The 15,673-nt window shown below is 40.0% G+C and overlaps 1 protein-coding gene across 3 annotated transcripts in view; it reads left to right on the forward strand.

The window, feature by feature from the left end:
• MAGI2 (membrane associated guanylate kinase, WW and PDZ domain containing 2) overlaps nucleotides 1–15,673 on the forward strand; it is a 1,342,154-nt gene that overhangs the window by 1,161,212 nt on the left and 165,269 nt on the right. For all 3 annotated transcript variants that reach the window (XM_040472823.1, XM_040472822.1, XM_040472824.1), the window contains 2 exons: nucleotides 6,026–6,117; nucleotides 15,070–15,262. In XM_040472823.1, the coding sequence (XP_040328757.1) occupies nucleotides 6,026–6,117; nucleotides 15,070–15,262 (285 nt within the window). The remainder of the gene's footprint in view (nucleotides 1–6,025; nucleotides 6,118–15,069; nucleotides 15,263–15,673) is intronic.

Raw genomic sequence — 15,673 nt, forward strand, 5'->3', positions numbered from 1 at the left:
GACCACTGGATTGAAAGCCAGAACACTGAAACAATTGCAGAAAAGAGTGTTTCATAATAATAGTACTATTTCAGGTCTGTGGGCTCACAGCATATATCTCTAGAGTATTTCCATGATGACAGCTCATTATCCATCTCAGCATGTTCTAACACCCCTTAGAGAATATATGTGCTTGAGATCATTTCATTCTATAAGTTTCCATGTCATTTTTGGGGGGTATGTAGAAAATATGGAAGATGTTGCTTAGCACTTTGTCCTCAAATAATGTATAAAGTATTTGTTTAGCTTGGTCTGAAAATTTTTCTATGATTATTCTTATATATTGACTGTAAAGTCCTCGTAATTTTGAAAGAATATTTTTTGCCCAGAAGGAAAATGAGACCTAGTAATTACAGTTGCAAAATGAAAGTAGGATTTAATTTGAAATTCTAAACCTCTGTTTATTGGCCACAGCAAGTGAATTTCTTGAAAATCTCAACTTCTGAATGTACTTTACTTAAAAACAAAAGAAGAAAGAGAAGAACCACGTAAAAGCATAGATTACCTTGATATAACTGCACAGTATTTCTACATTTCAAAAAATACACATTAGTTAAAAGAGAAAAGTCATAATACAGTTTGCCACCATGCAGTCCAAATTTTCAGGGAAAGAACCAATCCAAATATTTTGCTAAATGTGCATACAAGGTATCAAAATATTCTGGAAAATCATGACTACATCCAAAATAAATGGATCTCCCATACCACTTCTCACATTTAAAATATGTCCTTTATGAAATTATGTGTCATGATTTTTGACTCAGATATATTTATCTTAATTATAAGGTAATTTTATTAACTTTAGCTGCCCATGATGCTTAGGTACAGAGGCAAAATTGATAGTTGGAAGTCCTAAACAATGTCATTATGAAACTAAGTGCTAACTCCATAGTAGAGTAATGCTGTGGTTTATCGAGTATACTAGATTGGTGAGTATCTTAAAACAATTAAATTCAAGAAACATTTATTTAGCAACTCCTACAGGCTGTGCATAATGAAATACAGTAGATGATAAATGTAATTATGCCATCATCAAAGAAAAATGATCATGAGAAACAATGCACCCGTAGTCAGGACTTTTGAATGGACTTCTCCCAAAGCCAAGAGAACCAGGGTGTGGAGTATCACAGAAATCACTTCCAGGAGAACTTTCCCTGTTTAGAAACAAAAGAAATCAGGGGGCATAAGGGATGCGTCAACAGTGTCAAATGAGGCACAGAAATCAGTAGGAATGTGGAAAGAGAAAATGACCATTTGATTTGGTCATTAGGATGTCATCAATGACCTTAGCGAGAGCAGTTTCAGAAATGCCAACACAGCTGGAGCCAGACTGGCAGGAGTAAGTCACAAATGAGAGACTGAAGATGGGGAAGTAAGACCCCACTAGAGACTACTCATCCAAAACAGAAATGGGTGGAACGAGGAGGTATTTGGTATGGGGAAATCAGAGTTTATTTTACAGCTGAAGGAGAAAACCAAACCGAGTAGGAGTTGACTTCTACTAGAGCTAAAATGTGTCTGGCCACATTTACATTACCAAAGGTATAAAGGAAAACAGTAAAGAGAAGGCATTCTTTTAAAGCAAAAATGTATTAGCTACCTATCTGGTAATATTAGATTCAAGCGATAGAAACTACTTAATTTCTATTTAACTCATTCTGTATCTGGAGTGTATTGAGAGTTCAGAAGCCAGGGACATATTTAACAACCATCTTTGATTCCTGATTCCTTCCTCAACCTCTTTCCTAGGTCTCTTTACAAGGAAAAGCCAAACAACTAATGCTCTTTCCAGCAGGAAAAATTGAATGAATTCATTCTCTGTGCCAAACTGATAATAAGCCCATGGTATTTACATTTTAATTAAAACATGAAAGGGGATTCAAGTACCAAAATTTAATTGACATGTTTGCAGCATCCCATGTGCCAAATCAATCCTTAAAAAATGCCATTCTTTGCATTTTTGAAGCTTGAATCCATTCATAAAATTAATCAGTTGTGTTCAGTTACCCATCCTTTTCCCTAAAACTGTGCACAAAGTCATGTCTTTCCAAAGCTAGACCAATGATACATACAGCTATGAAGCTTCTGGAGTCTTAGTGAAAAATAAGAAAAGCAGTTTTTGAAATTCTGCTTTTCCCTATTATGAGGGAGTTTGTCCATATACCTGGATGTGGCCACCATTTGCTACTTTTAGTACTATTAGTTTTTTTCAATATTAGTGGGATCCCAGGATAAGTCAGGACTTGTAAATTCCATCTGGGTAGTTTGCCACAGTGGTCAATGGAAAGTTACATCTGGGACAAATGTCTTAAGATGATTTACTTCATAATGCCTGAAGATCCTGGGACCCAGCTTCTAAGGGAAAAGCAACAGTGGCCATAAATGGCCATTGAACACACATAGCCAAAGAGTATTCTGCCTCTTCCCAGTGTAAGCAATGCCTGAGAATACCCCTGACAGTTCTGCAAAAGGGGCTGAGGAAGAAGAAGGTAAACAAAGAGCACAGGAAAAAAAAAACAAGAAAGCAGAAAGAAAAAAAAAGATGTCAGTGGGGCCATGTTTGAGTGACATCCAAAGTGACCCAGGTCCCACCAGGTGTCTACCAGACTCCTTCATCAAACAACCTTCCAGGTGCATGGTTAGCAAACCAACAGAAGAGAGAGGCGATGATTTTTAAATTCTGTCACAATGAGGTGAAGAGCTGGTCCCTGGATTTCTCTGCTTTAAGTTCTTGCATTAACAGGAGGAAAGATAAATCATGACACAGTAATTTTAAATGTGCCATCTGGCCAGAAGGGCAGCTAAAGGAAAGTATCAGAAACATCATAATCTTATAAGAGAGCTAAAAAAGTAGGGGGAATAAAAGAGTAATGTCTCTCAGCTTTGTGTATATAATTTTAGTTATTTTTTAAAACCAGACTTAAAAGGATGGGGAAGGCAGGGGAAGAAGCCAAAGAAAAATTACCTTTCTAAAAGCTCTTATTTTCCAAAAAAAAAAAAAAAAAGTACTACTGCCTTAAGGCACAATCTATCATTTAAACTTTTTTTCCACTTGACTCTTTCTCTAAAGTTTCTATGTCCTGCAGCCTCTCAGTCTATGTTCAAAATTAACAAAGAAATTTTTAAAAATCATGTCTGCTGGCATACGTCTCTAATGGGTCTCTCTGCCTGTGTCTACATGTTCATGTACCATGAAGCTAGCCATCTCTGTCTGGAAGAATGGAAGGTGCAGATGATACAGTTGGCACATAGCACCCCACATTTGAAATCAGAGCAGTCAGAGCAATAGTCAGGAGATCGTAATGTCACCAAACTGCACACAGAGAATAGGGGGAGGAGGATAAATGCCGGTCTCTCATCTGTTCTTCAAAGTTAAATAAAATTAACCAGCTAAAATCTATATTTTTTCTACTAAAAATAAGAGCCCTGAGTAATTCATTAAAGAAAAGCTTTCTGATTCCTCCAGGACTTACAGCATCCTCTGACACAAGACAACCCCCTTGTCCCCTGGCATGTCTCAAAATTCTGTTCCTGGGATTGCCATAATTTCGGCACTTTGGGCGGGGGGGGGGGGGGAGTATTATTTAGCAAATAAAATGGATTGCATAGTAAACTGCTTTTAGAGTTCCTCGTGCAATATGGATTGATGCTGAAGCCATTGGAAGAACAATTTCCCACTTACCTTACTCACCAATGATGCAAAAATGAAAATATTTATAAGAGTAGGTGGAACGTTCTGATTATATAGTGTGTGTGTTCTCTTTGTATTTTTTATGGTCTCTATTTATCTTTCATATGATCTAGAGTCCTGTAAGTGAAAAGTTACCTAGAGAAGAGATTACTGTGAACAATCGCATCATAAACAACTAAAGATTTCTAAAATCTTGGGCACTATCTGTCATCTTCCCATCTCCCCTTGCCTTTATCCTCCCTTGGGAGGAGTACCCATGCTTGCTATGATTTTAGAGGGCTATTCCACCTGCCTGGAGTCCCAAAGCCCCAAAGGAGCACACACTCCCAATATGAGATTTCATACATGATGTTGCAGACCCCAGGAATAAACTAAGTTCAAAAGCCAATTGTGACTTGTAGAGTATAGGGCAAAGTTTTCATCTTCCTTTTGCCACCCAGCCGAATTCTTCTAAGTTCTCATCTTTCAAATATGAATGATAATACAATTTATAAAAGATGACTAATGGATGTGGAAGTCCAATTGGTTCATCTTTTTTGAGTTTTATATTAGTCATTGAATGGAAAGGACTTTGGTTATATGTGCATCTGCTCATGAGAGGGAATGAATGGTCATGGATTCTTGCACAGTATATACATATATACAAATGTACTTTGGGCTTGACTCAGTTTTGTTTTGTTTTTTGAGAACACTAGCACAATCAGCTTAGGCTTACATTTCAGAAATGAATGAATTTCCTTTTGTATATAACTGGGAATGCATAGCCCATACTGGAGGACACCAGGGCAAGCCCAATATCATTGTGCCTTGTTTACTGGATCACTGCAGCAGCCCCACTTACTATAGAGCCTAGGAAAGATTTGCCTGGCCATCATTCACTGAGTCTCTCTCTCTCAACTCTGACTATTCCTATATATCCAAGTAGGTCAGACACAGCTTCCTGTGCCACGAGGATCCTTCTCTGAAATCCCATCCCACTTTTCAAAACCATCCTGTGTAAGCAATGTAACTTAATACTTGATTCTGTAAGTTATAATGCTTCCTTTAAACCATTAAGGCCTGGGATCACTAAATACTACTTTTTTTAATTTTTTTAAATTTTATTTATTTATTTTGAGAGAGAGAGAGCATGCAAGCAAGAGTGGGGGGAGGGACAGAGAGCAAGGGAGAGAGAGAATCCAGCAGGCTCCGTGCTGTCAGCACAGAGCCCAGTGTGGGGCTCAGTCCCACAAACTGTGAGATCATGACCTGGGCCAAAATCAAGAGTCGGCTGCTTAACCAACTGAGCCACACAGGCGCCCCAGGATCACTGAATACTTCTTAAGCAAAGAATGGCATTAATAAGTATTTCCCAAAGTTGCTAATCATTCATTGGCATCCTAACAATGGCCACAAAAGTATGTGCAACTCAGTCATGATGGAGACTTTACCCCCTTGAGAAGGATTCAAAGGCCCAAGGGTAAAGGGTAAGCATAAATCACATCCTTCTTAAAAAATCAGAAGAGTTCTTATTGTTTTACTTTATATTTACTCTAAACTTGAAAAAATTGACATCCAGAGTGTCCCAGCTTATTTTTAAGTGCATTTCTGTTCTTTCAACTAACTGCAGAGAAGTATCTCTCTTCCAGTTTATTGTGGATATATTAGTGTAGTAGTAATAGTGAAGTCAGTAGTGAATCTCCTCGTGGCTTCCACATCTTAAAATGTTTGGGGAGATATGAGTTCACTCAAATGCCCAATACAAAAAAGTTTAAATTCTATCTTTTCTAATTTTTACCATTTAAAAAAAGACAAATAGGTATGTGTTTGTATCTCCCCATCCCCGACACACACTAAATTGGATGCATCAAGACATGAGCAGATATTAGTAGATCACTAGGCAAGACTGTACCAGGTAGCTCCAGGATATTATCTTCTGCTCTCTCGGATTTCTGAAATGATCATTCTAGTCAGAGTCAACATCCTCAGAGTGACAGCCAATCTTCCTGAGAGCAATCTGAATGCTCTCAGGAAAATAAGGAATTATAAGACGATCATTTTTTTTTTCAGTCAGGAAATTTGTATGTTCTTTCTACCTATGGTAATACTCTTGTTTGGTCACTGTTAATCCAGAGACTACCTAATTTGGGAACATTTTGTCACCATATTTCTTTTTATCCTCAATGCTCTCCACCAACTCTAACAGCACTCTCATTAATCACATCCACGAAATTAATTTATCATCAGTGTGTTCAGTTTCTCAGGGAGCGGGGAGGGGACAGGATTCATCACTCAATGGGATCTCCTTTATGCCAGGTCCAGATTATAAGGAACTGGATGTTCACCTTCGCAGGATGGAGTCTGGATTTGGCTTCAGAATCCTCGGGGGGGATGAGCCTGGGCAGCCGGTAAGTTGAAACTTCTTTATTTCCACACTGTGGGCTATATATTTTATGTGTTTGTGCATCAGGGGAAATACCACCCACTATGACATCTAAAAGAAAATCTTCGAGGACTCAAGAAGAGTTTGAGGTTTGGTGTGTTTTTTTCTTGCTGTTTAAGTTCTCAAAACATGTCAGTGTTTTCATGCCAATAAATCCTCATAAGTTAATGTACATACATTAAGAGGGGACATTACTCTCCTTAGAAGGGATTGAATTTCTCTTGAATATTTCAATTATTTAATTGTATTGGACCCCTGGTCACTCTGGACAGCACCCCATAGGTAAGCCATAGTATGACAGAAGGTACATGTGAAGAAGTGCCTTGGACCAGCAGAATTATGTATGTTTGCAATCCGGACTGCACAGGAGAGAAAACACAGGGATAAACAGAAGCAAAACCAGGATCAATGCTGCAAAATCTCAGGCAGATTCAAACTAAGGGATTCCCGTGAGATGTTCACAAAGTGAACTTCAATTGGCACAACACTGGGAATTTGGGGAGGGCTCTGGAGAAATTACACACACACACACACACACACACACACAGTCATTATACACCAGAGTAAAAGCATAAAATAATATACAGAAAACATTGCAAAGCTAGATTAATGAGCATGTATCAAAATATCAGCCATAAAATACTCATTGTAAAAGATGTGTCTTAAATGGTACCCAATATGACTGAGTCAGATTCATGAGAGGTTTGAATAAATAACCCCCCATTCCAGCTCAAGTGCCTTAACCCGATCCCAGCTCATGAAAGGGAGTTAAGCTATAAGCCTCAGTTTCCTCATCTGTAAAATGAGGATTATAGTGCTCTCTCAATAGAGAGAAAGCTTTATGAGAAAAGATGTGAAAGTGAATTTACCAATGAGGGTTATCTTGACTTCCCTACTAGTGTTTTGAAGGAAGAGAGTGCCACGGTAAAATACAGGGCTCAAATAATTTTGGACTTTTATTTATCCAGAGATTAAATTAAGTATCTCATATCATGGGTAGAAAGAACAAATCTCACTTACATTCTGCTCCCTTTCACAGACTTGTTCTCCTTCTATTTGCCACGTGGTTCTCAGTTTCTGAGGGATCCTCAGTCATCTGGTCAGGAGACATCCTCACTCTTCTCTATAATTCATCTTGCTTTATATAGACAGAACCAACAATAGTATCCAGTTCCTTCACATATGTAAATATTTAGCCTCCTCGCTTCCACAGGGTATTTGTCTGACTTAGCTTCCTTCAGGATTATTTTCTAACCTGCTCATATGACTCCCTATTTAGTTTGATCAACAGGATTTAAAATTCCTCCTAAGCAGGGACTTCGTCTTCCCCTTTTTATTCTCCATTAGTGCCCTATAGATGAATGGTGTGCCATTAGCCAAACTGGAGGTCAAGGTCACAGTCCTCAAGAAAGCCAAATCTGCCCCATATGCCTGACAACAACTGCAATAACTAAAAAGTCTGAGGGAAGAATGTCCCTCACTTCAGACACTAGCTGCAAATTTAAGGGTCCCATGCCCTCCTTCAGATTTGATAATTCACTAGAATAACTCATAGAACTCAGGAAAGTACTGTACTTATGATTAGTTTTATAGTGAAAGGGTACATATTAGGACCAACCAGAAAAAAAGGGGGGGGGGCACATAAGACAAAGTCTGGAAGGGTTCCACAGCAAAACCTCCATCATCCTCAAGGACAGGTTTTCCTCCCAGCATGGATGCACAGAGGATTGCCAACCAGGGATGCTCACCCAAGTTTTGGTGTCCAGAGTTTTTATTGGAGTAGGAGTGACTGAGTCATTGAGGTGATTGAGCTCAATCTCTAGCCCCTCTCCTTCCCAGAGATCAGGTCGATGTCACAAGATTCAAAGGCCTGGTCCTCTAATTATGTGGCTATTCATTCTGGTATAGTCAGCCCCCACCCTAAGACTGTAGGTGTGGCTGGCTCCACCCTGAATCATCTCCTTTAGCATAAAGTAACAGGTACTCACCATGAGTCTCCTCATTAGCATAAACTCTCAGGTTCAGTACAAGGGGTTCACCATGAACAACAAAGATACTCCTGTTGCAATAGTCTGAAGGTTACATTTCAGGAAAGGCCAGACCTCTTTCCTGAGGCTCAGACTAAATTCTTTATTGTACACCCATATGTTTAAAAGATACTAAGTTAAGGAAGTAATGGCACTTTAAGTTGATCTTTATAGCATTGTGAGGGATACTGAGACTTTTGTAGAGCATGTAAGGGTAAATCCATTAGAATTCATTATACTTTTTCTAACATAATGCTTCAAACTTACCAACCCAAGGGGTCTCTGCCAGAAAGACGAGGTTCATATTTGTTCCAGAATGCACTGACTAACATACTTTTTTCCGCTTACCAATCTGGGAATTCCTTGAAGGCAAGGACCATGTTTTGATGTGTCTATGTCTTCCAAGCCTAGCACAGAGCCTGGTATAATAGATATTTGCTAAATGAAACTGAAGAGAGCCCTCTTCACCCAGCCAAATCATCACCTGAACGTCTCAGAAAAAAAAATCTGGAATTTATATTTTCTGAGGCCTCTAGATCCTATGGACTCTGTAGAATTAAAACGGCCTAGTCCTGGATATAGAATTAAAACAGCCTAGTCCAGGGATGGTGTCCTGGTAACCCTACAACATACTTTGTTCAACCCAGTGCTTTAAAATTGTGGAAAAACAGCTAATTTCACATTTTTAAAAATTCAGATTTCCGTAATTCCTTGAAAGATAGATATAGCAACATTAGGCTTATCTTTCTCCACAACAACAACTGGCTGGAGCTATGTCGTGGTCCCTTTTAGACTGAACATGGCCACAGCTCCCAAGACCCCCTTTTGCCTGTGTTGCTCATTTAGTCTACTGTCTTTGAGATTTCCAACCCCAGAGGACTGGATTTAAAGGTGAATATTTTGTACCAAAGGAATCTTCAATCAGGGCCAGATCATGGTTTTTATAAGCCCTAAGCACTGAACATGTGATCAGTTTCCTTCCTTTATATATAAATACAAATAAGAGATTAAACTATGAAATGAATGTAAGGGAAATAAAGTTCCAGCTCTTTCCATGATGCTTACTTCAATACAGTCTTTGAAATGTAAAATTCTCACTTTGCTCGAACCCCTCCCCTGCACACACACAGGCTCATGCTTTGTCTGCTTTGCAGGTAAACTAGCACCACACTCAGGAAATATTTTCCTCAACAGTCTCTGCCTCCCCAGGGGGAGAAAGGACTGCATGACAGTTCACAGGGAAGGCCTGGTCTCAGCTGGCTCATGAAGGGAAGAGTCTGGCTGAAATTTGCCTGGCACGGAAGCAATAGAATTGTTGCCCAAATGGAACACATGTTGCTCAAAATGAAACTCAGGTGTGTTAATGCAGCCATGGTCACCACCTGGCCTCAGGACAGCTTTCCACCTAGTCAGTGCACTGGCTCCCAGATTCTCAACCCTTCTGAACATTGGCTTTGACTCCAGAGTCCTCTCTCCCATCCAGTGGGCAGGCATCCAGGATCTGTGATAAGCCTCCTCAGATGACATAGATTGCCTGTTATCCCCATTGGGTTTATTTAGATCTATTCTGGTTTATTCTTTCACTTGAATGATTTAAGACACATGCAGGCTGCGAGTTACAATTTTGACATTTAAGCCACTAAAGTGGAAGCCTAAATCTTCCTAAAGCAAGCAAAGCCAGAAAGTAATGCCCTGAAAAACCAGAATGTTGCACCTCAGAAAGATCATGTCAGGAAGAGTGACTCTACTGTAAAGATTTCCCATAAGCCTTTCCTTCCTGCTTTCCTCCATGGTTAAGCCCAGAGATAATATATAAACAAAATGTGCTGGCCTCATTTAATTGCTGATGTGCTACAAAAGAAGAGACTCATGAGGTGACTTGGTCCCCAGCCACAGGAGGTCTCATAAATTACATCAAACAGGTTTCTGCCTCCATATATATGAAATGGTACTGACATCTCAGGGTGCACATTAAACACGACAACATAGCTTTTGGCAAATAATGAACAGCAGGAGTCCAGCTCCAACAAAGCATATGGGCATTTTTTCCTGCAAGAGGAAATACTTTTCACAGTTAAATAACAATAGAAATAGAAAGAAATGAAAAATTGCCAGAAAGGAACAAAAATGAGGTTTCCAGCTGTGAGCTGAAAAGAGATGGGAAGGCATCAAGGTGGAAAGACTTAGAAAATGCTGCAATGGAGAAAAACTGTTCGTAGAAAGAAAGAGGTAATGCTAGACATACTCCTTGGTCAGGGAGTCTGTGCAAACTTGTGGAGAAGTTTTGGAAGGCAAGAGCCTGAAATCTTCTGGCCACATTGTCAAGTTGTCCCAGGCTATAATTATTGCAGATCAGACCTACTGGGGCTGGACTTGCATTAGGTAGAGCAGGAAGGAATTAAAGGAATTAAAAGGCCTGCACATATGATTTTGGTTTTGTTTGTTTCTTAGTTATTTGCTTGCATTTTCGTGTGTGTGTGTGTGTGTGTGTGTGTGTGTGTGTGTGTGTTTTCCCCTGGCTCACTGGGATTTCAGCCACTTGAATGTGAACCACTATTATTTCATATCAAATACTCTGTTTTGTTCCATGCCCTCATAGCCTGTAAGATAAAGTAGAGTAATGGAGTTATTATTGTGATTCTTTTGTTCTTTAGAGAAGTCACTTGGAAAGATAAGACCATGGGTCAGTTGTTTATGGGGTCAGGGGGCAGTCTTTTTCGAGCTCTTTGGCCACAAAGCTCTTCCTTCAGGGCCAAAGTACTAGAGACAAGATAAAGAACTCCTCCAAGTGCAATGAGAAAACTGATGAGTGGGTCTACACAGGCTGAAGGATCCAGTGAGGCTCGACAGAGGTGTGCGTGGTGTGAGACCAGTGTTGGTTGGGAAGACTCAGAGGCCAGTGTAGCCCTTGGAAAGCAAGACTGGAAAGAAAATGTAGCCTGATGGGCCGGTGAGCCCAGACCATGTGCTTGGGGTGAGGGAGTCCCTCAATAGACCTGCAGAGTGATCAGTGTGATGTGTCAAGGAGCTCAGGCCAGGCACTGGCAGGAGAGTCCTTCAGCAGACTTAGAAGTGACCAGTGAGACCATAGATCCCATAGCCATTGGACCAAGTGAGAATACTCAGAATCTCTTTAGTAAGAGTGTGACAGAGCTACAAACTGAAGCTTCCAGCCTCTCTTGGGAGCTTGTTAAACATGTGGAATCTCAGGTTCCACCCCAGGCTGCAGAATCAGACTCTTGCGGGTAGTTCCCAACTCTGTGTTTTAATAAGCTCACCAGGTAATCGGTATGCACCCTAAAATGTTAGAACTACTTGATTAAAGGATCAGATGTCCCAAGGCATGTTCTCGACAGCCTAAACATACGTTAGAATGTCTATACATTGAAAAGCTAGTATGAACTACAGTGCAAGAAGGAATCATAGATCATCTAGTCCCTGCAGTGACGGTGGCAGACAGGAAATAAACTAATAGAATGGCTGGAGCATACAAAACATATTTGAATTAAAAGGAAAAAAAATAAGTTGTGTTGGTTGTTTTCCTGAATAGAGATACATAGAGCTAGCTCTGTATCTGCAGTGAAATATAATGCACAAAGGTGCAAAACGGCCAAAGGCGAAGGAACAACAGCCCCATGAGAGCCGGAAGCAGTGACAGTGTGTGTGGTCAGTCTCTCCCCAGCAAAGGCAGCAGTTACTGATGAATGGAGCGAGTGTGACTAATGTATATAGCTAATGGGCATGCGACTCAGTGCCTGCTCCAGCACACCATGCTCAGTGCAATTCAAGCTTGTTTAATAGTTTATGTCAACCTCTGTTTGAAACAAGGTAGAGGATGGATTATATAATGTAGTTATGTAATAGTATATATGTATATAATAACAACATAATACTATACAATAAATTATATTGAAGTATTATGTTGAATATACCACTTATTTGGAAATAACCATGTAAGACTTGATAAAATGTCTTTGCTCAAATGTCGACTTCTCAGGGACGCCTGCCCTAACCAGCTCTCACACCACCACGGCCACATGACTGACACCCATCTACCATCCCAACCTGCTCTCTTTTTTCCACGGGATGTGCCTGCTAGCATGCAACATAATTTACACACTTACTACACACACTTCTCATTGTCTAACCATAAAAAAAGAAGTTCTATATGGTAGGGATTTGTATTTATTGTTCACTGATGAATTCCTAACACCTAGAAGGGCCCATGGGTTCAATAAATATTTGGTAGATAAATTAATTAGTAAGAAGGGTACTCATATCACAGCAATGCAGCTGAAAAGCAGATGTTTTACTGGGATTTTTCTTTTTTTTTAATGTTTACGTTTTGAAAGAGAGAGAGCACAAGTGGGGGAGGGGTGGGGGTGGAACAGTATCCCCAACGGTCTCTGTGCCGACAGCAGAAAGCCAGATGCAAGGCTCAAATTCGTGAACCATGAGATCATGACTTGAGCCGAAGTCAGACACTTTAATGCTTAACCGACTGAGGCACCCCAGCGCCCCTACTGGGATTGTCCTTTTAATGGATAATACTATACTAGTATCACCTAGTAACACAGAAGATAACTTCAAGAGTATCTTTATATCTTTGCTGTCTGCTTACAGCAGGGGAGGAATGGGAATTTTCCAATGTGACATTTTGGGTTGGTTTTTTTTTTTTCCAAAGTGAAATTTTGTCTTTACTATTTTTGTCGAGGGCCCAATTGCAGCCCTGGATCTCTCAGTTGTAACCTATATTTTGGCTCACTTTCATCAGTTAGAATCAGAACTATAGCTTAAAGTTGATAATTACCAGCCAAGGAGTTCATGAGCCATTTTTTTTCTGTAACTAGCTATAAACTCTCTCACTAAGGCATGTAGGAAATCTAAAGGTTGAAGCATTTTGAGGGACTAACCCAGCTAAATGCAGCTTTTCAAGGGGCTGTGGACAAACATAAACATTCATTTTAACTGGCTTTTGTACAAAGCACTTAGCAAATCTTTGAAGGGCTTCTTAACAGGTTGAGTCTTATGAAGAATAGATTGGAATATCTTTAGAAAGAAACTCCTAAATTCAGGTTGGCATGACAATAAGGGAAATGGAGAATGTCAGAAGCGTGCCCGACTACTGGCCTATAGCAAATGGGTGCAGAGTGTCCTAGGGGAGGAACCACACTATGCAGCCAATCTAAGGCAGGATACGTGTGGTTTTCCTTGTGATAGCACTAATGAATCACCGATCAGAGCACAAATAATTCCACATGAAAGCAAATCTACCCCCACCCCCTCCCCAGGAATAGGGGAAAAGCAGCTATAGTCATAAAGGACTTTTTATTCCTATGGATAAAATTCAGTGGACGAAAGCTGTGAAGCCCTCAGGGAAAAGAGAATACTCTTCAGACTCTAATTTTCCATATACCTGAGAAGTCCTGGGCATTCAGACCTGGTTGCCATGTTAACAGGCCACACTGAGCAGTGTGACCAAGTAAGAATCTGTCTGCTTTCACACCTGAAGACCTGTAAGCCTGCAGATCACATAGCAGCAACTCTCCAAATTAGCTGGGATCCACAGATCGGCAATTTGGAAGAAATCATTGTGCCTGAAAGAAATAGTCTATGAGCAAGGGATCATTTTATAAAGACTTAAAATAAAACTTAGACTACAGTCTCTGTAATATTATCAGGCTAAGGGTAACAACTGCCTTCAGAGCTGTATGGCTAAGCCACTTGGAAAAAGAAAAAGGATGTCCATTGTCCATGTATTGGAAAATTTATCTGTAGGTTAAATAGCAAAACTAAAATATTTAGTACTATGCCTTTTCATTGACAGAGAAAATAAAGCCTTGCTGATGGATACTAACCTAAATGTTTCAAATGGGAAGAGGGAAACCTTATGTTATGCCTTTTATTATGATTACTCGTTCAGGGAATTACAATTCACACGTTTCCCAGATGTGTACCCCCCCATTTCCGGGTATGATAGTCACCTAAACATCAGAAGTATTTCCAGTGACAGGCAGAACCGGGGGTGTTCTTTGTGCAGGGGACAATGCTCTAGGGAAGTATTCAAAGGAATGGAGCAAAAACTGGGAGGAGGTTTGACTGAGACTTTTCTAAAATCAAATGGCCAGAAAAGCCAACTACGAGTTTTGCTTTGTTTTTATTTTATTTTCTCCTTATCTCCAGCCTTTCAAAGCAAAGCAAAAAACAAAAACGTTTTGAACCTGTATCAGTTTCATAATATGCACAAGCAGCTAGTTTCCCTGACATTTTTGGAGCACTCACTATCTGCCTCAAGCAAAGTTAAATGCGTTACGTGCATCATTTCATTCAATTCTCCCAACAACTCTGTAAAGTAGCCCCCATTACTTTACTTCCCCATTTTGCATGTGAAGAAACTGAGGCTCACAGAGGTTAAGACTTGCCCAAGGCCACACAAATAAGAAGTGGAACCAAGATTCAATCCCCAACTTGTTTCATGAATGGTAGCCAATAACATCAGGTTATTTGGGGTTAGAATTTTCCTTAAGGGTGATGACTAGTGGGCCAGGAAGCAAATGCAGCAAGTTCAAAATGTTAATTTCTCTAGAAGGAGTTAGCAAACTGAAGAGTAAGAAAGAAACCCTGCAGCCCCTCATTTTTCAGTTTTCAAGTACATGCTCAGGGTTGGAGTAAGGGGTAGAAGGTGGAAATAAAACTTTACACCAAGTTGTACATATATATAAAGAAATTAGATCTATAAATGATATTATTACCTATTACTATTATTACTATCAGTTACTATCATCTATTGTCTATTATTACTATGTATTTACATAAAGAAATTATATATACATAGATATGGGAGGAAAAGTTGAAATGTAAATATCCTTCCCTTCTCACCGCGTCTCTAGATTTTGATTGGCGCTGTCATTGCCATGGGTTCAGCCGACAGAGACGGCCGCCTACACCCAGGAGACGAGCTGGTCTATGTCGACGGGATTCCAGTGGCTGGCAAGACCCACCGCTATGTCATCGACCTTATGCACCATGCAGCTCGGAACGGGCAGGTCAACCTCACTGTGAGAAGGAAGGTGCTATGTGGAGGTGTGTGACTAAAGCCAGCGGTTAGGGTTGGGGATTAGGTGCTGAAATGCTTTTGTGGGACAGGGTAAGGACACTTGAAACCAAATTTTAAGTCAGTGTCTATTTTACACATGGAAAAAAGTCACCCTAGATATTCCAAATGTAACTGTGATTTTGAAAGTGCAGATTTTCACCCCAGTAGTATAATTCCAAGCAGTCTTTCAGGCCTATGTTTTCAGTGTAGTCATTAAAAATTTCCAGCGAAGCCTGGGGCTAATTTGAGATGTGTATGCTCTTTGCTCTTTGGTGGATGCTCGTTATAAAAGGAACATTACAGCAGTGAAAAAACACAGCTTTTGAAAATGTTCCTCATTGTGTTTACAAACGAAGAACCACAGCATTTTGATACCATAATAAGGCAACTAGGATGGA

Source organism: Herpailurus yagouaroundi, unplaced genomic scaffold (assembly GCF_014898765.1).
Source record: "Herpailurus yagouaroundi ecotype Mexico unplaced genomic scaffold, PumYag 100, whole genome shotgun sequence".
Classification (NCBI taxonomy): Eukaryota; Metazoa; Chordata; class Mammalia; order Carnivora; family Felidae; genus Herpailurus; species Herpailurus yagouaroundi.